A 22,257-nucleotide genomic window follows, 5' to 3' on the forward strand; every position below is an offset into this window, starting at 1 on the left:
AGTTTATAATGCATCTCTCACATATTTTACTCCACAATGAACCTACGATCTCTCTCTTTCGATATACTTTTCGCTTGCTGCACTTGATAGAGAGTACCAAAGACTACATCGTGTTTCTTTTTTCTATCCCTTTTTCATTGCTGGAAAGTACAAATTCATCTTTCTGAATGGATCAAAAAGATCTTCCCAACAAAAAAAAAGTTCGCGTCAACAATGCGTGGGCGAACGTGCGTGTCTTTGAGAGAGAGAGAAAGGGGTCTGACAGAACCCACCCTGACAAAGTTTAGGTTATCCATAATTGCCTGAGAATGAGCAGCTAAATCTTCAGTAAATTCCTACAAAGGAAAGAATATGATCAGGAACTGCTTCAACAGGTTAATATAAACATGACAAAATAAAAATGGGAATTTCCTAGTAAAAGTCAACATGATCGATAGTTTATCTAACCTGGAATCCAATGTGCAACCGGTTTCCACCTCTGTGGTAAGGAATAATCACAGGACGTTTGTCGGTGTATTCCTTACAGACTAATGGTTCCACTCTGCACGGGAAATATCAGTGCTTGCTAAATGAGGAACTCTAATGCTAGGAATCATTCTAGAGCAAACTTTCAAGACTGAAAGGACCCAGTTGAATAATGCTACTAGATGGTATATTTTGCAAATAAGAACCGCCACAAAGTATCTTATGAAAAGATGTGAAAACCAACTTCTCACTATGGTGGTAACTCCTCTAACTCAAGTAATACATGAAAAGGGGCTGACTTCACAGTAACAAAATCCATACCAGTAGCCTATACACAAAACTAGACAGAAAAAAGCTTGGTTTTTCAACTTAACATCATGGATATTTCAGCGTTTCACTATAGTAATTGAGTTATCAACTGTGGGCAAGTACATATATTATACAATGGCTAACACTGCAGCAACTTTTACCATGTGTGGAAGCTAATAAGTTGAAAAGTCAAGAAGTGCAAAAGAAAATGAAACAGATCAAAAATACGCATGATAATTTGCTAAGAAACCAGTGAACAAGGGCCATACCTTGTTCGTTCTTTGGTTTTCAGGCAGCCTCAACGATCTACACTGAGATGGTTCACTTATTTCAGTGACCTTCCAAAGTTTAGATTTTTCATTGCTTTCTTCAGCTTTTCTGGTTTTCACATCCCCCAGAATTCGGGCATCCCCATTCTAACAACAATAAACAAACATGTTCATCACAACTGAAGAGGAAAGAAACTAACAATGTGCATCAAATTGCACTAGCAGCAAAGCAAGGAAAGTCTATTTCAGTAATTTTTTCACATTATGAGTAAGCATAATGGTGACCAACCATTCCAGAAGTCACAACTACAGAAGCACCTCTATCTGCAATTCCAGCACTGGTTGGAGTAGTGCCAGCAGTAGGTGTGATGGGGTTTACTTTTGGCTGCAAGGAAATACCGCACAGCTCAAGATACAATCTATAACAAGGCAATGCCTAGGAAGATATCCATGAAAAACTAATACCTTCACCAGAGTTTCCGGTGCTCTTGATACATCATATGAAAAATTTTCAAAAGTGCGCAACAACCTCAGGCCATCAGAATTTGCCAATATTTTGACTCCATTTTCATTGAAAGAAACAGCCAAGAGAGATCCATCCTTGTTGAAGCGGATACGTGGACTTGCCTAGATACAGGTAGGCTACAAAGTTAGAAAATTCAACAATATTAACAAGAAGAAATTAAGATCGAATTGATGTTGATACTGACTGTCAGGCCTCCCTCCCTCAGCATCAATAGTTGTTAAGAGATTAACATTGTCCATATCCCAAACTTTAACGGAAAAATCATCGCCAGCAGCCAAATAGTTATTTCTAGTTGTGTCAAACTGGATAACACCAAAAGAACGTTTCCTGAATCCTTGATATGTCCTCTTCACTGCCCCTTCACTTTCATTCCACTCGACAATAAATGATTCTCCATCTTTACTAGTCCCGCACGAGAAGAGCCTAAGACCAGAACCATATAGCAAGCACGCTGTTGGGAAAAAGAAAAGAAAGGAAAACTAAAGTACTATAGCATCAAAATGAAATTGCAAACTATTTACCTTGTACCATCAGCACTATAAGCCATTGTTGTGCACCATCTTCCAGGGGCATCATAATGAACTCTGTTGAATAAACATTAAATGTTCGTCTTTTATTAGTTTATTTCAGCAGTTTTGTTTTGTAAGAAAATGAAAGGTCAAGAGTCAGCAATTACTCTTACAGGTGATAATGGTTTTTAATTTTGGTTTATGGCTATTAATAGAATTGTCTATAATTAAGTATTAGATGGGCAGACTACAACCTATAAGTAAGTCATTGTATTGCTCGTAAGGAGAACACAAAATCGAGAATAAAGCCTCTCTTCAGAAATTATTTTTTGTCCCCACAAGTCCATAGTTTGCAGCCACAAATTGTTCTACAATTTGGTATCAGAGCCGATGGGGAGTTCGGTGGGGAGTGTAACCAATAATGTCCCGTTGCCCCGATTAACGAAGGTGAACTACGAGAATTGGAGCATCCAAATGAAAGCGCTTCTCGGTTACGTGGATTGTTGGGAGGTGGTTCAAGAAGGTTTCGAAGAACCAGCAACTACCGCAGGATATACGGCGGCTCAAAATAAGGCGTTGAAAGAGACGCGATCAAAAGATAAGACGACATTGTACATGCTTTCCGAGCTGTTGATGAATCGGGCTTTGAGAAGATTGCTAGTGTGGAAACTTCAAAAGAAGCGTGGGACATCTTGGCGATCGCATACAAAGGAGCCGACCGAGTTAAACAAGTTCGCCTTCAAACTCTTCGCAGAGAGTTGGAAGGCATGAAGATGAAGGAGTCGGAAGGTGTGTCCGATTACATCACGCGTGCTCAAACCGTGGTGAATCAACTCAACCGAGACGGAGAAAAGTTGTCCGATGCGCGGGTCGTGGAGAAGATTTTGAGGTCGTTAACCGACAGTTTCGAGAATGTCGTATGTGCCATAGAAGAGTCGAAGGATCTAGCAACATTCACAATCGATGAACTTGCCGGTTCCCTTATGGCACATGAACATCGTAAGAAGAAGAAGGAGGAGGAGACACTTGAGCAAGCACTTCAAACTAAAGCATCGATCAATGACGAAAAGATACTCTATTCTCAAAACTTTCGAGGTAAATGGCGTGGCCATGGTGGTCGAGGAAATAGTCGCCGTGGGAAAGGCCGCGGTCAAGAAGGGTATTATGAGGAGAAGGGGCAATCAAACCAACAGAATTGGCGAGGAAGAGGACGCGGTCGTGGAAGAGGCGGTCGGTCAAATTATTCCAACATCGAGTGCTACAAGTGTGGCAAATATGGTCACTATGCGAAGGATTGCCACTCCGATAAGTGTTACAATTGTGGAAAGGTGGGGCATTTTGCAAAAGATTGTCGAGTCGAGAAAAAGGTGGAAGAGACAACCAACCTAGCCACGGAAGATGAGGTGAAAGAAGGTTTTCTCTTAATGGGATACAACAAAGTCAACACCGACAACAACACGGTGTGGTACCTCGACACGGGTGCAAGCAACCATATGTGCGGGCACGAGCATTTTTTTAAAGAGATGCGAAAGGTTGAAGCTGTAAATGTATCGTTTGGAGATGGTTCGAAGATTGAGGTAAAAGGCCAAGGTACGATTTATTATTTACAAAAGGATGGTTTAGTTGGGTCAATCCAAGATGTGTATTACGTACCAAACCTCAAGAGCAATATTTTAAGTATGGGGCAACTCATGGAGAAAGGTTATTCGGTTTTTATGAAAGACCGGATATTACTCTTGAAAGATAAGCAAGGGCGTTCGGTCGCTCAAGTTGAAATGGGGAGAAATCGAATGTACAAACTGAATTTGAGAAGTGTACGAGAAAAATGTTTGCAAGTCAACGTAGAAGACAAGGCGTCACTGTGGCATCACCGTTTTGGTCACCGAACATCGTTTCAAAAGAAGGCAGAATATCAGGCAAAGCAACCTCTCGAGTTGATTCATTCCGACATATGTGGACCAATCACCCCCGAATCTTTCAGCGGCAAAAGGTATTTCATTTCCTTTATTGATGATTTCTCACGAAAAACTTGGGTTTATTTTCTGAAAGAAAAATCCGAGGCGTTCAAGGTGTTCAAAAAATTCAAAGTGCTGGTGGAAAAGGCAACCGGTAGACACATCAAATCTGTACGATCCGATAGAGGTGGCGAGTACACTTCGACGGCTTTCATGGAGTATTGTGAGGAGCAAGGCATAAGGCGATTTCTAACCGCACCGTACTCTCCACAGCAAAACGGTGTGGCCGAGAGGAAGAACCGGACCATTCTCGACATGGTTCAGTCAATGCTCAAGAGCAAGAAAATGCCGAAGGAATTTTGGGCGGAAGCCGTACAATGCGCCGTCTATGTTCAAAATCGGTGTCCACATGCGAAGTTGTATGATCAAACACCACAAGAGGCATGGAGCGGACAAAAACCGACGATCTCTCATCTCAAAGTATTCGGCGGTTTGGCCTACGCACACGTGCTGAATCGGCGAAGAACAAAGCTCGAAGACAAAAGCAAAAGGTACGTTTTTATTGGGTATGATGAGAAAACAAAAGGATACAAGCTATTCGACCCGATAAGCAAGAAGATTCTAGTGAGCCGTGATGTACGAGCTCATGAAGCAAATGAGTGGGATTGGGATAAAGCAACAGAGGGTATCATCAAAGTTGGAGAATCATCAACTGCTATACCAACAACCATACCGGAAAATTCTGAAACTATTGATGATGAAGATGAACCGCGACAACCCAAAATGCGAAGTTTACAAGATTTGTATGATTCGACAAATGAGGTACACCTTGTATGTCTTTTGGTGGATTCCGAGAATATAAGTTTTGAACAGGCGGTGCGAGACGAGAAGTGGCAAACCGCCATGGACGAGGAGATTAAAGCAATAGATCGCAACAACACATGGGAGTTAGAAGAATTGCCGAAAAGAACTCAGCCCATTGGTGTCAAGTGGGTGTTTAAGAGAAAGATGAATGCTCAAGGGGAGATAGAACGGTATAAGGGGAGACTTGTAGCAAAGGGATACAAGCAAAAGGCGGGAATCGACTATGACGAGGTGTTTGCTCCCGTTGCAAGAATGGAGACAATCAGATTGCTCATTTCACAAGCGGCTCAATTCAAATGGCCGATATTACAAATGGGCGTCAAGTCGGCATTCCTGAATGGTGTGCTTGAAGAAGAAGTTTATATCGAACAACCACCCGGGTACATGAAAATCGGAGAAGAAAAGAAGGTGTTGAAATTAAAGAAGGCACTTTACGGGTTGAAGCAAGCACCACGGGCGTGGAATACTCGTATCGATACATACTTCAAGGAGAACGGGTTCGAGCAATGTCCCTACGAACATGCCCTTTATGTGAAGAAGAGTGGAGGTAATATGTTATTTGTTGCTCTTTATGTCGATGACCTCATTTTTATGGGGAATAATAATGAAATGATACAAAAGTTCAAGAGCACAATGACACGGGAATTCGAGATGACAAATTTGGGCTTGATGAAGTTTTTCCTTGGTCCGGAGGTAAGACAAGGAAAGACGGGTATCTTTGTATCCCAGGAGGCATATACAAAGGAGATTTTGAAGAAGTACAAGATGGAGTCTTGCAATCCGGTTTCAACACCAATGGAACCAGGTACAAAACTCTCTAAGTTTGATGGAGGAGAACGAGTCGACGCAAGCAAATATCGGAGTTTAGTGGGAAGCCTTCGCTATCTCACATGCACAAGGCCGGACCTTGCATTAAGTGTCGGCATTGTAAGTCGGTTCATGGAGGAGCCGGTTTATTCACATTGGAAGGCGTTGAAGCGAATCCTACGGTACATCCAAGGAACAGTGTCACTCGGGTTATTCTATACAACTGCGTCGGATTACAAGTTGGTCGGGTACTCCGACAGCGATTGGTGCGGAGATTTGGACGATCGGAAAAGCACATCGGGATATGTGTTTTTTATGGGTGATACGGCGTTTACCTGGCTTTCAAAGAAACAACCGATCGTGACACTCTCGACATGTGAAGCTGAATATGTGGCAGCATCTTTGTGTGTACTTCATGCGATATGGCTCAGAAATTTGTTGGGCAAGTTGGAGCAACAACAACTCGGTGCGACCGTGATACGAGTTGACAACAAATCAGCAATTGAGTTGAGCAAGAACCCGGTGAATCATGAGAGAAGCAAGCATATTGACGTTCGCTTTCACTTCATCCGAGATCAAGTGAAGGAAGGAAGTGTGGAATTGGTGCACGTGGCAAGTCGGGACCAAGTCGCGGATATCTTCACGAAACCACTACCGACAATACTTCTCGACAACCGCAAAAGATTGATCGGCATGAAGGATGGCAGAAGCATTTAAGTTTACGGGGGAGTTTTGTTGAATAAACATTAAATGTCCGTCTTTTATTAGTTTATTTCAGCAGTTTTGTTTTGTAAGAAAATGAAAGGTCAAGAGTCGGCAGTTACTCTTACAGGTGATAATGGTTTTTAATTTTGGTTTATGGCTATTAATAGAATTGTCTATAATTAAGTATTAGATGGGCGGACTACAACCTATAAGTAAGTCATTGTATTGCTTGTAAGGAGAACACGGAATCGAGAATAAAGCCTCTCTTCAGAAATTATTTTTTGTCCTCACAAGTCCATAGTTTGCAGCCACAAATTGTTCTACAAACTCTAGACCCCATATTGTCATACAACCATGCTTTTATCTTTCCATCCAGTGCAGTCGAAAAGATAAACTAATATCATAAAAGTAACATAAGGAAGATGGAAAAGCAGAATCTAATACATGACAGAACCGAACCATTATGCAGCAATAGAAATACGGACGTAATGCGGGAAGCAAATAACCTGAATGTTCTCCTTAGAGTGAGGGCACACAGAATAAACAGGGGCCTCATGACCTCCAAACGTGTGCCGTTTTGCACCAGTAACTACATCCCACACCTGCATTTTCAATTAAAAAATAAGAAATAAATTAAAAGAACAAGAATCCTCCCTTGCTTTGGAAACTTCTTCATGTGAGATGATGGAAAACCTTGATTGTTTTGTCATCACCATAGGTTATAACACAGAGTTGCTTATTGGGTTGCGCAAATGCAAGATCATTCACTCCACCAACATGAGCATCAATATGTACAGAATAATGAGGCTCATTTCTGAGTTTAGAAATAGTGAAAATACAGCAAAACTAGCTAAGTCGGTATTAGCAAGTGTAGACAGATTAAGGACTCTATGTACCTCTAGATGCTGCCGCATTTCATTATTTCCATGGAAAGAAAACAAATGCACAATGTGTAAAGAGTACGCGACTCCTGTTGAAGAAAGAGAAAAGCACATGAGCAGTGCTCTATTTACCCTTGAAAATACGTTTTCTTTTATTGGTCTATAGTTCCAACTTACCAAATAGCGAACCATCGGGGCCCCGCATGATGCGATTTAGAGATACACAAGGGTCTTTAACTAGAACTGCATGTACTCCTCAACACGAATTCAATTTTCACTCCTCAAATTCAACCGCAACTTCTGTGGCTTTTCTTGTCAACTTAGTAAAGCATCACATAGACATACGAATGTATGCATGAGAGCTTTAGGAATGAACCTGCATGCAAAAGAATAGAGATTACTTCAAAACGGGGAATTACGTTAAATCAATAACATTCCTATAAAAGGAAGGGAAAAACAAAAAAGGCACATCATACAGAGTGTCTCATAATTAGCCCAAAACATTGCTGTTCATCCAAGTATTAGACCGACAATATCATCATCATCATCATCATCAGCAATCCCATCATCATTGTGTCGCTCATCATTGTGCCCATCACCTATTTGATTAGTGGGAGATACTGGAGGAACCCGATCTTGATTTAGGTTGAGGTGCCGCAAGACCAATTGCATTTGAGACTCTAGAGATTTATGTCGCTCATTGACCACTCTCATTTCCTCATCCTTCTGTGACATTTGTTCTTTGACCACTCTTATTTCTTCGTCCTTCTCTACAAGTAAATGTCTCGGTTGGGTCAATTCTTGGGTCACTTGTTCATGAAGTCGTGTCCTCCTTGAAATAGTCACATTGGAGGATGAACTTGCTGCAGCCTTTTTTGTGTATATCCTTGACAAGGATCCCATCTCAAATATTTTCCCCCTTTTCATCCCACCCGATGCCTCCACCCATAATGTCATATTGGCAACTGCTAGCTCGCATACTGCCCCACCATCACCACCACTAGCCGTACTCATTAAAAGCTCATCATATTTTTCCTATATCAACAAAATAGATATGAAAATAAAATAACTTCATATATATAACTACCATAAATATTGAACTCACTCATGGTTTTCATTCCAATTTCCCTAAAGTCAAAAGCATAACCTTACATACCTTAATAGCTTTTGCTCGGTCACCGATCTATGTCTTATCTTTCTTTTGAAATGTGCATTCAAATATACCTATATATGTCGGTTCCGTCCCCAATTCATTTGCCTACAAAATTGAAACATAAATGAGTAATTAAATTAAATTAACTTACAACATGTTAAACAGACTTACCATTCTTTTTTTATGCTCTCCAATGTTGATAGAGCCCCCAGCATATGTTGCAGACCCTTCAGTAGAACTAGAAGCTCGATTCTTCTTATTTTGTTCACTCCTTTGCATATTCTTTTCACTTTCCCAAATTCTCTTTATTTCTGTCCAATCGTCACCAGTAATGAAATCTGGCTTCCCTTGACTTCTCTTTGCTTTATTCATCACATTTCGTATGTGATCACCGGCTTTCTTCTTAAAAATTCTTCTAACTTCATCCTCTTCCGTTTCATCCCAGTTAAACTTCCGCTGTAATCAATAGAAAAACAACTGAATTTATTTACATCGAACTCGGTTTCTGAGAAAATAGAAAGACAAAACTTACCTTGAACTCATTACACCACAAATCTTTTACTTGTTTTGGCGCGTTGTTGTAACTATTCCACGGCCCCCTCCAATAGTTATTCAATATTTTATTAAATTACCTCACAACGTACGTAGCATCCGTGATGTGGAGGTCACATGCGTGGTATAGTTTCACAAGGAAGACTAGCCCCTTCCCCTTCCCCCTCCCCCTGCCCCTCCCCCTCCCCTTCCTTGTCCCCATCCGTTTCCTCTTCCCTTTCCCCTTCCCTAACCCCTCAACAACTACATGCTGATGGACAACATGGACACATTGGCCCTTCCTCCGTCCCTCAAGAGCATATTAGGGAACAACTTGGACACATGTGAACTGAATCTCCTTCGGTTCCGCCTTCCATGCAACACTCGAATGATGAGGGAGGTAAAGAAGATAGCCGATTCATCATATGCCCATATGGAGATTCGTGAGTACTTCATTTTTTTTAGTATATGTAATATTTAGCGTCATCCCTTCGTTTGTATTTTAGATATGGATGTCAACTGAATTGTCCATGTTGCAAATATCTCGACAAGTAGAAAGGTTAGACAAATAGCAGCAAAAATTAGAACATGTAGCAGGGACACATAATGACGTACATCATGAAGCTTACCATTTTGTTCTGTTCTTTTCATAATTCAGAATCCAAACAAGAGAACAGACGAACCCGGAGGCAAGATTACTTGTAAATTCTACCTTCACAAAAATTAATAAATGGCTAAAAACAATCCAACCATGCTCTAGATACTACGTAGTCAGCAACTAATCGAAACCATGAGAGATTGATAACTTACAGCTTCATATTAATTGTAGAACTTATTCAGTGAATAAAATGTTCATATAACATTGTTTACTCTCGTGAAAGCATCTAATCACTACATAGAGAAAGGTAGATGCTGTGTATATGTACATGCAACTAGCATGTGTAGCTTCCAGATGCTGTGTGTGTGTGTACAACTCTGTCTGAGCATGAAGGGATCTTAAGAAAGAACCCCGATTTAAATATTTAATGAAGCAGATACTCACTTATGAAAAGTCATTTATCGTCCAAAGAAGAGCAGCCTTCATTACAAATGTTTGATCAGTAGAAACATCGTACGTAAGAACACTTTCATCCTATAGCTAACGTAACTCTGCAACCAATGATTGCATATAAACATCTATCAACTTTTTCGGATTTTATGGGCCAGGCACGATCAATGTCAAAAACTTATAAGGTGTCTTTAAGCGGCCAACATGAATAATTTTTTCCCGATTTCCTAAATGGGGCAAATCCATCAGCACAGAGACCTAACCCGATGTTTCGAGGCCCCATCGCAAACTCGGGATATATTCTATCACAATGTTTCCATCCCTCTGCATCCGAAGGAGGACACATCAGACCCTCCTTTGTTTCATGATTTGCATGTCAAGTCATGTGTTCAGTGATGGCTTGAGACACATAAAGCCTTTCCAATCTAGGGATTAAGGGCAGATAAAACATTTACTTGCATGGTTTACGCTTCTGATTACGACCTTATCTCCCGCTAATCTTGTACCCGAGTTGGCTACAGAATTTGCAAGATTTTGCATTTTCATCATCCCCCAATATAACATACAACCCCTACTACATATATCAATCCTTATAACTGGAAGACCCAAGTTATCCACTAGCTTCTTCATGTCATAAAAATCACTTGGCATGATGTTATCGCGAGGCATTGCTTCCCGCATTACGTCAACAAAAGAATTGAAGCAATTCTCGGAGACATTATGCTCCGCCTTGATATTTAACGGTCTTGATGTCACCGATAACTTAGTATGGCTGTCACAACCTGCCCATAAAGGTTCATCTGCTGCTTTCAACACTTCCCAAAACTGATTAGATGGAAAAGTTTCACTATACACGTTCTCATCAATACATGTTACTCCTACCTCTTCGAATTGTGATGCGTAGCTAATACCCACTTGTTCAAGTATAGGAGCAAAATTAGCACTTGCATGGTTCGATTTCGAAACGAAATTCTGACTAGCTGCATCAATCACCATCCGCCGGTATTGGTTCAATTGGTTATAATAGCTACATTCTTCCCCAACAGAAAATTGGTCACTTCTTCAATATTCTTCGTCGGATATAAATAGCTCACCATGGCAAGTCCAATTATAGTAGTTCGAAGTAAACCCAAATCTACAAAGATGTTCTCTAACTTTATCGGACACATGAAATTTACCATTACTGCACTTTTTACACGGACACCTTAACTTATTTTCATCCACGAACTCAAATTTACTACTAGTAAAATCCAAAAACTGTTCCAACCCAATACGAAACTCATCGGTCAATCCTTGACGTCCAGGTAAGTTCTTATTATACATCCAAATCATTTCTCTTTACATTGTGTATGTATAAAAATTAAAAAATCTCATAAAATATTAAAAATATCATATGTATTATTTAATATTCTTAATTAAAATCATGAAATTCTAACAATCAAAATTCTGTTTGGGACGAAACAATTACTTTGACTGAAATTGGGAAAAATGAAAAAGTTACCATGTCAAGAAGACTTACCTAAGTATTTGATGGAAATCTTTGTAACGTAAAGTGGTCAATTTGATGAGAATTACAACGTTCACTTGAATTGCGAGACCTTCAAATAGAAATGTACCTAAAAAAAAAAAGAAAAATTAATTAAGATTCATGAAGCTTATGGGAATTGATATAAGAAAATGGTGAAATAAACAATAATTTATTCTAAGGATTACTATAAGACACAATAAGAATAGAGAAGACAGAAGACAGAAGACAAATGAGAGAAGAAAGCGGAGTGAAGAGAAGAGCGTGGAGAGAGAAGGTAAAGGGATTTTAAAGGGCGAAATTTTGCTTATCCACGAAATTGGCTACGAAAAACTGTCGGTGGATTTATCGACGAAATTTAGCGATTAGTACGATTGTCGCTAATTAGCGACGAATTTAGCGACGAATAATTTTGCGACGGAATTAGCGACGAACATTTAATTTCACAATTCTGAGGATGAAATTCAATTTTGCGACGAAAGAATTTTTGTCGCTAATTAGCGACGAATTTAGCGATGAATGGTTTTAAGATGACATTAGCCACGAACTTTTAATTTCATAATTCCAAGGATAAAATTGAATTTGCGAAGAATGATTTTTTGTCGCTAATTAGCGACGAATTTAGCTACAAATATTTTTGAGATGAAATTAGCGACAAATGTTTAATTATGTTTTGTCACTAATTAGCAACGAATTTATTGACGAATAATGTTGTGACAAAATTAGCGACGAACTTTTAATTTCGTCGATAAATTCACGACAAGAGTGCGGAGAGAGAGAAGGTAACAGGATATTATAGTTACGCAATTGAATTTTTTTTTTTATTTACATCTTATTAGCGACGAACAATACTTTTTGTCGCTAAATTCAATTAGCGACGAACAAATACTTATTTAGCGACGCAAAAAAAAATTCGTCACTAATATTAATATTTTCTTTTTTTTTCATTTATATCATATTAGTGACAAATAACACATTTCGTCGCTAAATTAGCGACGAATCACACAGTTTGTCGCTAAATTGAAATATTTTCTTTTTTATTTTTATTCATAGTGCTAATTTTGCAACGAAAAAAGTTGTTTGTCGCTAAATTAGAGATAAAAACTCCATTTCTTCGCTACTTTAATATTTTTTTTTTACTTTAATTTTTATTTATAGCATATTAGCAACGAAAAAAGAACTTCGTCACTAATTTTAATATTTTCTTTCTAATTGTTTTCACAGTTCCTTCATAATAGCGACGAATAACATAGTTCGTCGCTTAATTGCAATATTTTCTTTTTTATTTTTATTCATAGTGCTAATTTTGCGACGAAAAAGTTGTTCGTCGCTAAATTAGCAATGAAAAGTCCATTTCGTCGCTACTTTTAATATTTTATTTTTTACTTTTATTTTTATCTATAGCATATTAGCGACGAAAAACAAATTTTGTCGCTAATTTAAATATTTTCTTTCTAATTGTTATTCATAGTGCTAATTTTGCGACGAAATCAGCGTTCGTCGCAAATTAGAAACGAATAGCAATTTTCGTTGCTAAGTTTTAAGAAGGGAATTTGCAACGAAAAACGTAGTTCGTCGCTAATTAGTCACGAAATAGGTTTTCGTCGCTAAATGATACCAACAAATTTGTGACGGAATACGGTTTTTGTCGCTAATTTCCAACGAAGAATATTTCTCGTCGCTAATTTTTTTTTATTTTTATTTTTCTTTTCTTTTATATCGTATTAGCGACGAAAAAGCTAATTCGTTGCTAAATTGAACATTTTCTTTTTTATTTTTATTGCCATCATATTAGCGACAAATAATACATTTTGTTGCTAAATTGGCGACATAAAAATAATGATTCGTCGCTAATTTTAATATTTTCTTTGTTATTTTTATTCATAGTGTTAATTTAGTGATGAAAATCATCGTGCGTCGCTAATTAGCGACTAACGGTGATTTTCTTCACTAAATTTTGGCGACGAACGGTGATTTTCTTCACTAAATTTTGGCAAAAGAATTTGCGACGAAAAAGGACGTTCGTCGCTAATTGGCGACGAAGGCCATCTTCGTTGAAAAGGAGATAGCGACGAAAAATATTTCCATGGCTGTTTTCGTCGCTAATTTGCGATGTAGTTTTTTTATGGCTATTTTTGTTGTAAATTAGCGACGAAATATTTTTGGTGGGTATTTTCATTGTAAATTAGCGACGAATGGCTTGTTCATCGCTATATTCGTCGCTAATTAGCGACGAATTATTTCGTTATTAATTTAGTCGCAAATAGCGACGAATATATGTTTTGTCGCTATTTTCGTTGGAAATTAGCGACGAATTTATTCCTTCGCAAATGTTTTGTGGCTAAATCGATGTTTTTTTTGTAGTGATTTTGCTTATCTTTGATACTTATCATCCTCAGCAAAACATTCTAATTCAGTTTTCCTTGATTCAATTTGGTGAGTAAGCAATAGAAAATAAATTGAGTATCGAATATATGTCGTTCGGTTAGTGGAACCTAATTCAGTAGGAGAGTAGTGAATTGTTCTCACTATAGATCAAGCGATCCGACGAGAACCGGCTTTAACATTCCATCTCTTGGATGCAATTCACGACCACCACCAAGCAGCAAGCGCCAAGCGCCAAATTGGATGACCGGATGTCACGCCACTTTGAACATCCACGGCACACGTCGATAGAGTTGCCCTCTTACTTTTCAACCAAGAAGACTTATAGCATAAACCCTTGAGAAAAATTTATGTCTATCCCACCGCCAGAAGAGGACGACATTTGGATCGGTAGAAAAGGCCACATTGCGTAGGAATAGGAAACAAAGTCCAACCGCGAGTATCCACCATTTTTTTGGAAGATCTTTTTGGATCTTTTCCCTTTCCCATGATCGGGGGCTTCTGCACATTCACATAGGTTCGGATTTCATCCAACGGATTCAAATTCAAGACATATTCTAACACTTTCAACACCCGCAATATTCCATGGAGCGACAATAATCCCATTGTCCCAGCGTATCCAGGTAACTAATTCTTGATGCAAAGTGCTACATTCGCTGAGACTTGAGTTCATTACCACATTCTTACTTCAGTACACTAGAGAAAGAAAAGGTATCGTTGCTTGCTGCGGATAATTCATGAGCTTATTGCTGCGGACTTGAGTTCATTACTAAATTCGGTGAGTGAGAACGGAGAGATTCACGTTTTGTTGTATTAACCAGGCAAGCCTTTCCAATACGGACTATTTCTTGCCATAGTCTTTCTCATTGCGTTAATATCTTTGCTACGTTTTACAAATATCTTGAACGAGTTCCTGTTTTGCTTCTTCAATGCTTCAGTATTGAGCGTTACAGCTTGGTAGTGTAGTTTAATTAGATTCGATTCATATAGGTACGGATGGAATAGAGATCGGGCTATATATCAATCTATTTGTGACCCTATGAAAAGGAAATTCGCCAGAAGAAAGCAAGAATTAGGACACGAAAAACACAGTTCAAGACCACTGGGACAACCACCTTATCTTCTTTAGGGTTAAGACAAGTGACTTCTTTCACACACATACACACAGACGTCATATATAACATTACATAAAGCAACTCAACGAAGCTTTCTTCATGCTATGGCAGGTAGTAATGCCGCCCGAAGTGGTAACTCGGTAGAGGCTAACAGCACTTGCCTGGCAGAAGACGACAGGAGGACAGACCGTGGGCAGCGGCGGCGGCGGCGAAGGAGGGCACACTACTCGGGAAGGACAGCACACAACTGGTGAACGACAAGGTGGTGGAGGGTACACTACTGGCAGAAAACAAAGCGGTGGAGGACACACTGCTCTTATAAGACAAGCTGCGGAGGCAAGGTGCCGGTGGACAATGCCCATGTCCATGCCCACGAAAAACCATCGTTAATTAATCTATTATCATCTTTATAAATTCATCCAATGACTTAGATTTTGCTTGGAGATATCCCTCGATCAGCATCTTAACGGAAGATTCATGCATCATATTGCCAGATCATTAGGGCCGGTGGGTTCGCGTCTGGAAGCAGAAATAAGCAAGATAAGAAGCAAAATATGTATATTCCATTGACTGTTGCATATTGTCTTGGCTAATCCAACTTAAGCGTGAGTCGCGCTTAACCTAATCCCCCAACTCAATCGACAAAGCGGCCATTTGTTTATTTCGTGCTAGTCCTAGCCGTATTTTTCGGATCCGAAAGCTTGTATTTATCGAAAATTATACTGAAGTTCGGAACGTGGTCTTTAGTCTTTACAGGTACAAGAGTAAGAAATTCTATTTCATTAGACTTTGAGGACTAGGACAGCGTGGTTCCTCAAACCACCACTTGCTACTTTGAAATTTTGGATGATCTGGATTTCGCTGGCCTGTGCCTCTCTAGCCTTGTTTGAATTGTTGTACAAGTTTCGACAGTTAAGTTGCTTCTCGATTCAGCTAGGGTCTAGTCAAAATTGGATTATTATGGCCAAAAAAATAATAATAATAAAGATTGGTTGTTTGTAAACCTACCGCCCCACCCAAAGAAGAAGGTTTGGTAAAAAGCATCGGACGCGATGTCGTAATATAAAAGGAAGGCTGGAGTAGTTTTTTTTTCCCTCAAACCCTTTATTCTTTCTTAAATTCAATCTCGAAAGTAAATGGGTCCGACCCAAATAGACTCATTTGACTTGTTTATGACCCATTTATTGCAATACAAATACAGTGACTTGTATCCGACCCAGTCCATATTCCTAAAACACTTTCAAAATTAATCTAATTTATGAAATTTCATATCCAAATTGAGGTGTGGGAGTGAGTGAGCGCGAGATGAAGTTAAAGCGAGAGAGAATGAAGATAAAATTATAGAGGTGGGTTGAGTCTAAGTAAATTATAAACCCATTTAACATTCGTATTATGCTTAAATTCCTCTATAATCCATTTGCTAAACATAACTAACCCGTATAGAAACTCAACATGTCACATGCAGGTTAAGAAATGAATTTATGATCCAATTTGCCAAGTCTGGTGTCAATGGACAATGACCGCAATCATGACTGCCACCGTCGCCATCATGGTGGCCATGTCCATGACTGTGATGGCCTCCATGATGGTGCCCTTGTGGTGTCCATGACATTGTTAACAAAGAATTGACTATGTAACAGTTTTTAAGTGACTATAAGACTAACAGTCTCTTATGGCCACAAATTAATGGATAACAATTAAGTAAAAGTCACCGACTCCTGTAAAGTAATCTGTTGCCAAGAAATTGAATTCCTTTATTGTTGTGATAAAATAGGTTACGGGGTTTCTTCGGATTCGATTCTCATAGTACGATAATGCCGTGGTTTTGAATTATAATAATATGCACCTAACAAACGATATAGAAACTGTTATCGACTGTAGATTTAAAATACATGGCATTATGAAAAGTTAAAAATAAATAAAAAAAAAGAATTCAGTGCAAACATGAGACTAGCACATCCAATTGCAATTGCGAGACCACCAGAAGTTATGTGAATTCAAATCCACTATCACCTACGCACGCAACTACGATGAGTTGAGGAAATTCAAAGGGAAGAAAGCAAGAATTAGGACAATAAAAACACATAATACAAGATCCACAGCGACAACTTCTTCACACACATGACGCATACACACACTTCATATATAGCATAACGTAAAAATAAAGTCAGGGGAGCTTTATTGGTGCTACATGACCAGATAGTAGCGGCGGCCGAACTCTTCGCATGGCAGAGGTTACCGGTGATGTGGCTGGCAGATGACGATGTTAGGAGAGATTTGACAAACCACCACAGGCGGCGGCAGCAGCTGACCTTTCATAGATCTGTTTGAGATTAGAATTGGCTTTTGGTCGCCAGGCAAGCTACTGGCGGAGGCTGACCTTTCTTCGCAGATCCATGTCGATGACCGTGACCATGAAATTGACGTGTGTCCGTGGCCGTGTCCCTTGTTGTGGACGCGTATGTGGCCGCTTTCCTCCCTGTGGACGAGTACGTCGTGGCTGTGTCTCTCTTTATGTCCGTGTCCGTGTCCGTGTCCGTGGCCATGTCCCTCTTTGTGGACGCGTATGTGGCCGCGTTCCTTATGGACGAGTACGTCGTGGGTGTGTCTCTCTTTATGTCCGTGTCCCTCTTTGTGGACGCGTTCCTCCTTGTGGACGCGTTCCTCCTTGTGGACGAGTACGCCGTGGCCGTGGCCGTGGCCGTGACGCTCCTTGTGGACGAGTGCGTGGCCGTGTCCCTCTTTGTGGCCATGCCTCTCTTTGTGACCGTGCTGTCCATCTTTGTGTCCTTGGCCGTGTACCTGTTTCTGGCCATGTCCATGCTGGCGGGCGCCTTGATGACCGGGATGGCCGGCGCGATGGTGGTGACCGTCTCCCATGCTTATGTGCTGAAGGTTTTCTTTGTGGCAGCGAATGTCAATTTGGAGATGCGTTGTGATTGTTTACGGTGATGAAGAGCAAAGACAGGGCCAGCGCTTCAATGATAAATAGGAGAAAAGCTTCAAGCAGACAAGACAATCCACTGTGGGGCCCCCTTACCATTCTTCTGCGATAGCGTTAGAAGTCTTCGTCAAGGGGCATTATTTATTTTGGACGGTGGGGTTGGTACGAGGCTGTTTCGAAGTATCCTCCTTCCTTGATCTATATCATCTCTTTCATCAGTCCATTGGCTTATTTTGCTTGGAGATAACCCTCGACTCGATTATACCTCCACCACATACGACAGGAATAGACTCGTTTGCCTCCATAACAACTGCTCGTCCATCTATAATTTACCTTGGAGAAAGTCTTTTTCTTTTTTTGTAAAATGGTTAAGCATCTCGATTTCGTCATGCGTGCCTAACTTCACATTATCCTTAATTCTATGAAACTAAATCATGTCATTAAGCAGCAGTCATCTGCTTGTTACATGTTAAATACAGTTATTAAGACGTGTCTTGAGCACAAAGTTACTGGGTGATGCCCGACCCTATGAGAACGTGTGGACCCTCGATGATGATGATGATGATGATGACTGTACAAAAGTGGTGGCCATGATGATGCCACTCCATCGTATGATCATGGGTCCTTTGATTGAAAGAGAAAGCTTGTTGGCTAAGAAAGAGAAAAGAGATGCCTCTCGTGATGTGGGACGAAAGGGAAAAGGACAAGAGTAGCAATTGTGGTGTCTATTCATGATGGGCATTCCTTTTTTTTTCTTGCTCCTTGCCCTCCTGCTCTTTAAACTCGAAGAGGAAGAGCTCCTAATAGCCAGAGAGATCCCGAGAGTGAAGATTAATAAAGAAAAATATATCTAAAGAATTCTTAGGGGCAAAGCCTATGCAAGTTATTTGACGTACTTAAGTTTGGAAGCACTAACATTATTTGAGTAAGTCTGGTGAGATTATAATCTCTATTATACCATTTGATTTATGACGGAATCTCCTGCTGCAATCCTCGTAGAGTAGGTCTTACTATCCGAATTACGTAAATCCGATATGTGACGTATTTATTTCTTGTTTAATTGATTGTTCGGTGCTTTTTTTTTTTTTCGCACCAAATTAGCCATATTTTGTACTTAACATGGAGCTTATGATTATCCAAAGGTATACTGATAGGTCAATCAGATCAAATCAAATGGAGGGGTTCCTCTTGATTTGCAGAATCAGAAAGATGCTGAACCGGAAATAGGAGAAAGGTTGAGGCAAGCATTATTGTTATTGAACGTTTCTTTTAGGTAAATTGCAATGGTCCTGAATGAGACAGTACATTTCCGCTTCCGCTCCTTCCACGAAACTTCCGGGGCACTTTGCTTTGCGTAGTGGACTGTGAATCATAGATGTGACATATCTTGATCGGCCTGCCTGGTTTTGATTTTTCAATAGATTTACATCAAAAAAATTACTAAAAAAATTTTAAATTTATTATAATTATACCAATTCAGTCTTAAATTTTTCTTTTTGCTAATTTAGTCCTAAACATTTTGTAATTGTATCAATTCAGTCTATTCGATCAATTTTGGCTGGCCAAAACTAACATGGACGTAGGCCGGTGCTGGAAGTTCGACGACATAATATTTTAATAATATTTTTGAATATTTTCTTTTTTATTTTTTTCTTTCATTTTTTTCATTTTCTTTCTTCTTTTTTTCCCTCTACTGTTCTTCTTCCACCCAGAGAATAAAGATAACGATCGTCCTCCCATCCCTCCGTCGCGGTAGCTCCTTCATCCTTGGGCGTCTGGTATTGGCAAACCGGACAAGGCCGAGCCTCGCCTTGCCTCGTCGTAGCTATGCGAAGGAGGAGAGAGGTGTCTCAGCCCACCTCGCCCGGCGACGGCATGGTCCTCCCACCTCTACCTCGCGATGGCTCCTTCATCCTCGGGTATATGGTACGGGCACCATCGTTGTGGCTACGTGAGGCCGTGCCTCGCTAGCCCGGATCCGGAGAGGCTCAACCTTGTGTCTCTCCGGGGCTGGTTTTGTGACGTCCTGGAATTTCAATGTCCATAGGAAAAATTATAATTCCAACGTGGAAAGTGAAATTTGATCTTGAGGTTTTAGAAGCCGACGATTGGTTGTTCCGAGATGTTGTCGAGAAAAGTCAAGTTTGAATCGTCAAACTTTGACTCGTTTTACCGAGAATAGTCGCGCGAAAAATTTAATTTTGTCCGAACCCTAAATGCAAAAATATCATTTTTACCCTCGGTCATTTGAGTCAAGTGACTGTCCGATACCTATTTATTAAATTACCAAATTGCTCGTGGAATTTATGCACTTGAGACAAGGGAATTAAGGAATTTATGAAAAGTCATGTGGGCCCCAATTCTCTCCCCTTTTCCGTCGAAATTCCCCTCCCCAATTTGTGCAGCCACCCCACTTTAGTTAAGGTGACATCATTGCCCACCTCATCACCCCCTTCCCCAAGTTTTGACTTTTCTCCCCCCTTCCTACCCAAGTTTCCCCCACCTCACGTTTTCCCCTTTCTCTTCTTCTTTTTTTCTAGTCTTCTTCTTTTCACTCCCCCTGACCCCCCTAACGACGCGGCCCCACCACAATCCCATCTCGTCCTTTTGCATCGTTTTCTCCCTCGTTCTTTCTCCTTCTTCTTGCGTTGTGACGTGACAGAAACCCCCTGCTGCACTGTTTCTCTTCTTCTTCTTCGCTTTGCTTCTTTGTTCCTCTTCTTTCTTTCTGTTTCGCTTGAACCAGCCCCCACCAACGACCACCACCGACGGTCTCACTGCCCAGCCGCCTCCGGCCTTCGCCGTTGCGACGCACCAACCTCCAGTCGTTGCCTCCGCCGCTCAGCGCCGCGCCAGCCTCCACCCCAACAGCGTCGCGCCATCTTGGACTCATGGGATCTCAGGGACTGAGAGCCAACACGGCTCACGCCGCCGTGCTCTATCCTCGACCACTTTCACTCGACCTCGCCGCGTCCCGACGACGAACCACAGCCCACGTTCCCTCGGTTTTGTGACGCCGCGATTCCAACCTCCACTGTTCATCACTTCTATCGGCCACCCGAGACCCAAACAGTGCAGTCCCAAATCCGAAAATAACCGAGGACCTGAGAATGTGCTAGCTCCGACGCTTAAATCCGTGTCGCGGCGCTAACCCGAGGATTCGAATCACCCGAACCGAAATTCTGACCGATAACCCCTAAACCCGAACCTTATCTTTGTTCAGCCACCGTATAGTTGCCTCGTTGCCGCCGCGGTTCCGACCCAAGGTTGAGCCAACCCAAAGTCGTACGTGGACTCGACCCGATACGGGAGTTTGTAATGTGATCCCAGAATCCGACTCGACATCGAACGCATGAGTTGTGAGTTAACCCCTAAACTACGAATAGGGAATTAACTGCGTTTAAGGATAGATTTAATATTATTAACTGCTAATTAGATTATTTAGTTGAGGCCGGATGATTTAATTGCATGCGATCGAATTACTTGCGTGAAGCCGAGTCAGCTAAATATTTTGGTATTATTAATGGAAGTCTAGAATAATTAATCAAGTTGGATTGATTAAAGGTGATCGAGATAATTAATTACGTTAATTAACTATTATTGGACGATTATTGTATTATTATTGGGTGATTGTATAATGACTGTTACTTGTCTGGATTGATGTGAGTGAACACCCTGTTTATGGCTGCAAAATCTTGTGGATGATTTGTATATCTATATGTGACCACGTGTGGACTGAATTTTGAGCATAAAAATGGCATTGAGCCAAGTTTTGAGCTCGATTGTTTGTGAGTGCATTGAATTAAATACAAAGATAAGAATTGGTATGATTGTGCGGTGTGCTTGTGTGGTCATATGATGAGATTATACCGTGCCGGTCGTACGGTTTCCTAATAAGTTCGTGCCGTGCCGGTCGTACGGAATAACATGACTTATTAGACGCCGGTCGCAGTTTGTGAAGGACCGAAGCCCCTACAGGGATTCCTGGTAGTTCCGTGTCGTGTCGGTCGTACGAATCTTACGGACTATTGGACGCCGTCGCCGGAAGTAAGGGACGAAACCTGGTCATGCCAGTAGACACCGCCGGTCGTAGTGTTAAACACCGCCGGTCGTAGTGTTAAGCCACACCGGTCGTGTGCGCTGGGTTTGATGGTCTCTAATAACCGGAACACGTGTGATACATTATGTATGAGACTGTGATGAGTGTTCTGGTTGAGTGCCTTGATTTATATGTTGTTGGCTATTATGATATGAAATGTTCGTCGT

The 22,257-nt window shown here is 40.6% G+C and overlaps 2 protein-coding genes and 1 long non-coding RNA gene across 3 annotated transcripts; 1 reads left to right on the forward strand and 2 right to left on the reverse strand.

The window, feature by feature from the left end:
• Window positions 1-8,446: 8,446 nt before the first annotated feature.
• LOC125314839 lies at window positions 8,447-15,431 on the reverse strand. The gene is made up of 4 exons (XM_048278072.1): window positions 15,205-15,431; window positions 8,976-9,042; window positions 8,615-8,899; window positions 8,447-8,548 (listed from the first exon to the last, which is right to left on the reverse strand). Exons 1-4 carry the CDS (start codon window positions 15,429-15,431, stop codon window positions 8,474-8,476), a joined length of 654 nt encoding a protein of 217 aa, XP_048134029.1. The 3' UTR covers window positions 8,447-8,473.
• Window positions 15,432-17,002: 1,571 nt separating this feature from the next.
• LOC125314576 lies at window positions 17,003-17,213 on the reverse strand. The gene is made up of 2 exons (XR_007198047.1): window positions 17,148-17,213; window positions 17,003-17,060 (listed from the first exon to the last, which is right to left on the reverse strand). It is a non-coding gene; the product is annotated as an uncharacterized LOC125314576 (long non-coding RNA).
• A 168-nt stretch (window positions 17,214-17,381) lies between these two features.
• On the forward strand, window positions 17,382-18,108 carry LOC115752611. Its single transcript, XM_030690880.2, has 2 exons — window positions 17,382-17,664; window positions 17,740-18,108. Exons 1-2 carry the CDS (start codon window positions 17,562-17,564, stop codon window positions 17,997-17,999), a joined length of 363 nt encoding a protein of 120 aa, XP_030546740.1. The 5' UTR covers window positions 17,382-17,561; the 3' UTR covers window positions 18,000-18,108.
• Window positions 18,109-22,257: the final 4,149 nt, after the last annotated feature.

The sequence above is a fragment of the Rhodamnia argentea genome, chromosome 4, assembly GCF_020921035.1.
Source record: "Rhodamnia argentea isolate NSW1041297 chromosome 4, ASM2092103v1, whole genome shotgun sequence".
Classification (NCBI taxonomy): Eukaryota; Viridiplantae; Streptophyta; class Magnoliopsida; order Myrtales; family Myrtaceae; genus Rhodamnia; species Rhodamnia argentea.